At 61.8% G+C, this 7,743-nt stretch overlaps 1 protein-coding gene and 1 pseudogene across 1 annotated transcript, besides 1 other annotated feature; both read right to left on the bottom strand.

Annotated features, from left to right (window-relative positions):
- Positions 1-224: 224 nt before the first annotated feature.
- Positions 225-801: a repeat region.
- A 1,187-nt stretch (positions 802-1,988) lies between these two features.
- Positions 1,989-2,411, bottom strand: LPMP_211090 (annotated as a pseudogene).
- Positions 2,412-3,999: 1,588 nt separating this feature from the next.
- LPMP_211080 (mis-match repair protein, putative) lies at positions 4,000-7,440 on the bottom strand (the record flags this gene model as incomplete). The annotated part of the gene is made up of 1 exon (XM_010700593.1): positions 4,000-7,440. One exon carries the CDS (start codon positions 7,438-7,440, stop codon positions 4,000-4,002), a length of 3,441 nt encoding a protein of 1,146 aa, XP_010698895.1.
- Between the last annotated feature and the right edge of the window lie 303 nt (positions 7,441-7,743).

Below are 7,743 nucleotides of genomic sequence, written 5' to 3'. Positions count from 1 at the left end.
TGTGTGTGTGTGTGGTGGGGGGGGGGGGGTAGGTGTGCCTCAGAATAACTAGGTGCGGTGAGGCTCCCGGGCAGAGATGACAAAGCGGCAAGACACACACTCGCACACACGTGCACGAGCACAGACACGAGTTCGGTGGGACAAACGAGCAACGCGACGAAGCGGATGCGCCCACATCTCTGCTAGGGCATTTGGTGCATGAAAAGAGGCGCATTTTTCGTGCCCCCACATGTCCGCTCTCTGCCACACAACACACGAGTGGATCCCCACCGCGTGCCCCGGCCCGTCACAGGCCCATCGCGCTGTACGAAGCAGCCGTAGACACGCATAAAGGCAAGGCACCGACTTGGCCATCTGAGCACAGCCCCTGCCTCAAACTCTACCTATCCACCGCTCCGCAAGTCGCCGTACAACCGCCCCTATTGTGCCGCACGGCCACTAGGCGCATCCTTTGGGGTGACACGCCAGGTCACCCGCCAGTAGGCGGTGAGGACCAGGAGCGACACACTCAAATCGCGCTGACATGCCACCAGTTTTTTTTTGGATGGCGAAGTCGTTCTTACTGCAACAGGTCGCTCTGACGCAACACCGTCCAGGAGCGGACCGCCGATATCAGCAGCGATACACCGCTCTGCTCTCCCCACATACACACACACTGCGTCGTAGGTGCTTGACTCTGTCACCTCCAGAAGTGGCTCGGTATTGGCAGGGATAGGAGGGCTGCTTGGCTTCCTCACAGAGAGCAGAGCCCTGGATCCTGAGAGACCGTGCGCCAAGGCATGTGCCCTCCCGTCATCAGGGAAAAGAAGCGTATACAGGAGTCGACATCGCGGACGGCATCACGCCAAGCCTGCCAAACCCCTCCCTCTCCCCCACCTCTTCCCGCTTGCGCACGTACGTACGCACGAGAGGGGTGTGGCAGAGAAGTGTGATCTGGGGGACTGGTGCGCAAAGGGTAAACCCTGAGAGGGTGCGCGCTACGCACACAAAACAAAGAAGGGCAGAAGAGCGCAGAGTCCGCGACCCACGCGAAAGAAGTCTGCGAAAAAGATGCAGAGCATGACGGACTGCACAAATCGCCGGATGGCGCTACTCGCCACACGCCACCTCCCCTGGCAGCGCACAATCTCACTCCAGCATGGGCAAGCCGCTGTCCCTATCCAGAGTACGTTACCTCACTGGTCACAAGTTGGTCCATCTCCCGGACAGTGCTGCTGATGTACTGCTCTGGCAGTGCCAGCCCTCGTACCTCTTGATCACCGCTCGGCATGGTCACCATGACAGCAACATTCACGTTGGATGTCATCCTGGTGTCATAATTTCGGTGACACGCTCCCTGGCCAAGTGAATCGTCAGCACTTTCATCATCGTCGCGTACACGCGCTGCACCGAAGTTCCAATGTGCATCGCTTCCCGCTCCGTATTGCTGATCCACATCAGGCTGATGCTGCCCGCCCAGCTGCAGCTTCAAATGGTGGCACAGCGCTCCACAGCGACGCCTTCTATTTTCACAGGAATTGTCAGGTAGGTATCGATACAGTCTTGGATACAGACAACGTGGCTGCTGTCAAGCTTTGTCTCTAGCATCTCAACGAGCACCGACTCCTGCACCGCCCCTGGAGGTAGCGTCGACGAGAAGCTAGGGGTAATGCTGTACGCCCCAGGTCTGCGCGGTGGCGTCGAGTGGGCTCCCCGGCGTCAGCTTCCACTGTTCCATCTCCGTGGGTTACTGCTCAGCAAACTTTAATGCCGTGCTTGGCGACTGAGGCAGTTATGAGGCGGGGAGAGGGCATGGCTACTAGCGTCGGCGCGTACACTCGCCGTGTGTGGTCCGGCCGCCGCTATGGACAAGGTTGCCGAGGACGGTGAGTGCGTCTGATGGGGCGCATTCCACTCCGATGCCACTCGTGCACGGCGCCAGACAGGCGCGATCACGGAGAGACCGCGCAGGGTAAACGGCGGGTGTGGCTTGCATGTGTGTCGGGGCATCAGTGACTCAAGCGAATCCCCCCCACGGAACGGCCCTTGGGTAGCGGTACAGCACTAGCAGCACCACCACGCTTCAGCGCCTCGCGCAGCATCACAGGCCAAGTCACGGTCGTCGTCGCCAGCCCCGGCTTCTCGACAACGTACCCGTTCCCCTGCTGCAGCAACAGCGCGTTCTCTCTGTCCGCGATCTTGTTGATGTACGTGTTGGCGGTGTCGAACGCCTCTTGAATGGCAAGTGGTTCCCAGTCTACGGTGAGCTATGTGAAGACATCGCCCGCCTCGAGTCCCGCATGCGGATACAGGCGGTCGTCTTCACGGCGGTCAATCGCGTCCTCACACGCGTTTGTCAGCTCTCTCAGCGACGTGCTCAGCGGCGCAAAGATGTTCGCCAAACTCGGCCGATCCATAGGTCGTTCGCGCATGGCACGGAGAACAGAGACACGCAAGAGCACCGTAGACAGCGCCGCCACGTGCTCGCCCTGGGCACGCGAGGCAGCGCGCACCAGCGACTCGAACGGGGCGCCTCTCCAACGTTCGACAAATGACGCAGACGGCGGCTACGCATGACGGTGCGACAGTGGCCGTGCGTGAGTCAAAGCCCGTGCGGGCACGTCCCGGAGAGAAAGCGTGACAGCGTGCTTAGAGCCACGTTTGCCTGGCGTAGCCATGCCTGTAAGACCATGCCGGGGGCAGCAACAGCGGGGTTTGGTGTTGTGTGTCTCGTCAATGATGATGACAGTGTTGCTCCGTCTGACTCCAAGGCTGACATGGCGTGCGTCGACAAGGCACTGAACTTCTGCGGCAGAGAGGCCAAGTTGCTCGCCACGTCTCCAGCGAAAGCGCTGGGTCGACGCAAGACCCAGCCGAGGGACGCTATGAAGGCGCTGATGCAGTGATGAGCGTCCTCGACCAGAGATGGCGGGGAGGAAGCTTCCAGCGATGCGTTAGCACGAGAGAAATCGTCCGCCTCCCGCTTCCGCTGCTGCGCGGCAGTCACGGTGCTATCTTGCACTGACGCGATGGTGCTGTCATATATATGACCCAGAAGGTGCGCACTCAAGCAGGCTCGCGACAGTCGTCACTGTCGTCGTCCGCGGTGGTAGACGCGGCATCTGTCTTTGATCAACAGTGGGTCTCCATGCTGGTGAGGAGGCGGGTGTGCTCACGGAGCACTTAGCGCAGCGCGCTCTGCGCCGCCGCGACACGATGCGTGCTCAGGCTCGCGCCTTGCCGTAGAAGCGCTTGGAAGACAACCTGCACTTCATCGACGCTTGGAATCGTCTCCGCTGGCTGTGGTGACGGCAAGAGCTGTGTTGACATCGCCAGCCCAACCACCATTCCGCCCGTTCAACAGGGAAAGCAACGTATGAACTCTGCGAAGGAGGAAACGGGCGAAAGTCCTTTCAAGGAGAGGAAGAGAGATGAACGTATTGTGTCACGCAGGAAATCGCGGCGGGCATCACGAGGAAGGGAAAAGAGAAAGGAAAAGAGGGCAGCACTGCCGTCGTCCTTCCCTACTCCGGCGAGGTATACGCGAATGTATGACATCCCCTCTTCCCCCCTCCTTTTCTCCTGTAAGACCAACGGAAGTTGGGGGAGGGCGATCGAGGCGCGCGCCGAGACGCACATGCACGTCAACATCTCGCATGCAAGCCCAGAGACCCCTATGGCGAGGAAAGGAGGGGAGCAATAAGGGGGATGGGGTCTCTCAGGCCCCGACAGCAGCCGCCCGAGCAGTAGCGAGTGTGCACGTTCCGTGAGGCAGCGGTGATGCAGCAGAATGAGAGAGGATAAAGACGAAAACAAACAGAGAAACGCACACGCACACGCACACGCACACGCAGAAGCGGGTGGCCAAAGCACGTGCGCACGTGCAGTAAAAAAGGGCATCTGCAACGCACAGGCACGCCAACACAGCCGCACGTTGAGAAGCATCGCTATCTCAGGGCAGCCGGATGATGGAGGGCCACACCCGTTCCCCAACCCATTCACCATCCCAAACCCCTGTGCTCACGCCTCGCCCTCTTCGGTGTACGCCTCCCTTGCTGGCGATCGGCACGCCCTCGTGTGCCGCGCCATGGCCAGGACCGGCTCGAAAAAGTGCAGCCTCTCTGCCAGCGCGAGGCCGTACCAGCGCTGCGGGCACGGGCCAGGGAAGAGTGTGTGGCCAAAGCGCGCAATCGTAATGCGGGTGCGTGCCGGCTCCCTCGAACTTGAGGCAGCTGCGCCGTCTCGACCCCCATCACGCGCCACCAGCTGCTCGAAGGCGACACGGAAATGAAAAGCGACGATGCGCGTCGGCCGCACCCGTGCGAGGCTTGGCAGCCCGGCGTAGTGCGTTGTCAGCACCGAGTGCACGCGGCGGTCGCTCAGAAGGAGCGCCGTGGCCCATGCCAGACTGAAGCCTTGTGCGGTGGTGGTGCTGCGGCCGAGCTCATCGAGGAGGGCGACGCTCTCAGCCGTCGCGGCATGCGTCAACTCGCTCAGCTCCATAAGCTCGCGCCAGAAAGAAGAGTGCGCGATGCTGGGGAGTTCGTCACACAGCATGTGGGCAAGGAGGCGGTCCGCAAGGAACAGCTGCGCGTGCTGCGCAGGGACAAAGCAGCCAGCCTGGGCAAGGGTAAAGTACTGTCCGATAATTCGGAGCAAAGTCGTCTTGCCGCACGCATTGGGGCCGGTGACGACGCAAACACCACCGCCGTGGCTGCCCCACGAGATCGTCAGACCACCACTGCTGCCGCTAGTCGATGAGACCACACCCACGGCTTCCACACCGGTCAACCGCGCCGACACCCCTGCGCGCGTCACCGCGCGACTTGGTGGCTGCCGCTGCGTCGCAGAGGGGTGCAGTGCGTTCTCAATACGGAGAAACGCTCGAGAGGCGTAACGTGACTCTGTCACCGTGGCCATCGCCGATGATGCCATGGTGTACGCCGTGAGAGACGACAGTGGTGCCGTAGATGGCGGGGTCGCTGGATCGCTAGACGTCTCAGACATGCCCGCGGACGCCACTGTTCCACCTCCCTGGTCCCCTACACAAGAAGCGGCACTTGCGTCGCCAGCGTACTCGTCCAGCTTGTCACGCGAAACCTGAGCGCCGCCTGCTGCGGCGGTGGCTCTCCGTCCCGAAGAAGTCGCCATCTCGCCATCCCCAGAGAGCTCGGCTGTGACCGTAGGCACCCGTGGCGCCGTCGTCGACCCCGTCCGCAGCTCCACCAGCACTGGTCGGGTGCACTGATGCGTCAACGAGTAGAGCGCGAAGCACAGCAGTGTATCAAGCAGAGCCACGGACTCCACGGTAGCCTGCAGAGAGCCGAGGAACTCATTCTGGATGGCGCGGACGAGGGGCTGCACATCGTGCAACTGCAGCTGCAGAATCTCTGCGACGCACTCTTGCGCCCGAGCACAGCGGTATTCGAGGTCCTCTGTGCTGCATCGCACTCGGCGGCGACGCAGCTGACGAGAGACAGTGGGATCCGTGTCGGATGTGAAAGAGGGGAAAAGATCAACCGCGGACGAGTTGGGTACGGCGCCGTCGGCGCTGATTGTGTGCCGGGGCAGCTCTGGCGGAGGAAACGATGAAGCGGTGCGCAAGGAATCCTCAGTAGAAGTGGCCAGGTGCCACTGAGAACTACGCAGATGCCGTCCCTCTTCCTGTTGCCGTACTTGTTGCCGCTGCAGCTGCTGCTCACGCAGTGCGGAAAGATACAAGGCAAAGTGTGAGCCGCCTGCGTAGCGCCACGTGAAGGGTCCGGACTGCGCCTTTGCCTCCTCTGCAGCCATGTAGGAGAAACAGTACAGTTTAACCGGGTCCGGCTCCAGGCGCAGCGAGAAGATCTGGTATGTCGCACGCAGCTCCACTGCGTAGGAAGTAATGTCGGAGATACGGAGGCTCAGCCGCGTGCGAAGTGCGTCCAGCTCGCCGCCGCGCGGAGCCTGGACAAGAAAACACATGCGGAGGAGTCGCAGGAGGACGGCTGTAGGGCGCTGCGAAGGCTGCTGCCTGTGATGATGTGAGTTTGTGGCATCGTCGTCGTTGCACAGTCGGCGTCGCTTCCGTTGTGAATGCTGCTGCTGAGCCACCACAGACACGTCCGGCGGGATATGTACGCCACCTGGATCAAAGCCATGGAGCGCTCCATAGTGCGCAGCGCTCTTCTCGTGATGGTCGACGACCGATGGCAGCACGGAGCGCTCCAGGTAGGTGCTCATGAGGGTCGCCAGCTCGGGCAAACGGCACTGCCCCAGCGCGGTGGCGATGCTGTGCAGTACCGAAGGATGCGCTGCGGTGCTGCACAAGTCGTTTGGCGAGGCCGCCACGTCTGGTTCGCCACCCGGCAGTGTTGATCGCATTGATGACGGTACGCCTTCTTGATGCACTGGTTCTGGCATTCTTGGCAGCGGGCCTAGGTAGGCCTTGAGCTGTATGTGGAGCTGCTCCAGGTAAGGCAACGCGCTCCAGAGCAGCTGCAGTGACTCGAGGTACGACTGCTGCTGAGCGCCGGTCCTCTCGCGCCGTGGTTGGTGGGTCAGCGTCGCCGTCAAGCGCTCGAGGTCAAGCGTGGTGATGTGTCGCAGGAGTGTGCGCAGAATGTGAAGTCGTCTTGGCTCACACAGAAGCCACTCGACAGCGTCATGGCGGCCTTGGACGGCAACGCGGTCACGCAGAGGCTGGAGAAGGGTACGGCGGAGGTAGCGCTGACCCATGACCGTGCAGGCGCGTGGGATCGCGTCCACAAGCGCGACTGGTTGCAGCAGCGGCGGCGGTTCGGGAAGGTCATGACCGAGAAACGACAGTTTTGGCGCCGCGCCATATCGCTGAACTTGCTCCCGTTGCTGCCGATCGGCCCTCCCATTGCCGCCCGCTGCGTTGCCCATGAAGGTCAACGGCGCTGCCGCCGCCGCTGACATGCATGCGGCGTCTGGAATAATCTGCAGCGCACGTGCCGTAGTGCGAGAGACTTCCATGTAGTGCTCCAGCGCCTCTGCCCGCACGCGCACGGAGCCTGGCAGCAAGTGCATGTCGTTCACGTGCTCCATATACAAAACGACTGCATTAGCAGCAGCCACACAGAGGTAGCGGTCTGTGTCCTCAATGCACAGCGACGCTTCGGCCGACGACTTCAGCTGCGACAGCCGCTGCACCCCCTCCTCCGCATTGTAGAAGCAGCGCTGCACACTTGTGAAGGTCATGTGGGCGCCGTGCTGCCGCAGCAGCGTTTGCACCAGCTCACTATCGACGGTGGTCGAGGGGACCAACACCTCGACCGGGTTGCGCGTGTGCAGCAGCGATGCTGTCTTGAAGAACGTAGCCGTATCGCCGTACTGGAACAGAGACACGGTCAGCGACGGCAACTCACAGAGCGCGACGCCAACCTCCTTGGCGTTATTGAAGATGAGTGCAGCAACGCAGCACGGTTCAGCTTGGGCAGTTGCGGCTGAGGCGACCATCGGCGATGCTCCTGTCACGCCGGCTGAGGCCACAGAACTAGAGACGGCAGATGTGGCAGCAGCAGCCCGCCTTCCGTGCCGGAGCGCTGCCGAGCCGCCGGCGCCCTGCGTTCCACCCAAGCCATCGATGCCGGATGGGGAGTGGAAAAAGAGGGCCGTGGTCGAGACCGCTGATCGATGTCGTGCTGAGTTGAGGTGCCAGGCACCGTCGGAAATGGAGCTGCACTCGCGCAGCGGCGGCCCTTGGTGGGAGTGCTCGTGTGGCAGTGGACGAGGATGTGGTGGTGGTGGTGCAAGTAGCTG

The sequence above is a fragment of the Leishmania panamensis genome (assembly GCF_000755165.1).
Source record: "Leishmania panamensis strain MHOM/PA/94/PSC-1 chromosome 21 sequence".
Classification (NCBI taxonomy): Eukaryota; Euglenozoa; class Kinetoplastea; order Trypanosomatida; family Trypanosomatidae; genus Leishmania; species Leishmania panamensis.
This window is presented reverse-complemented; position numbering and strand designations above follow the sequence as displayed.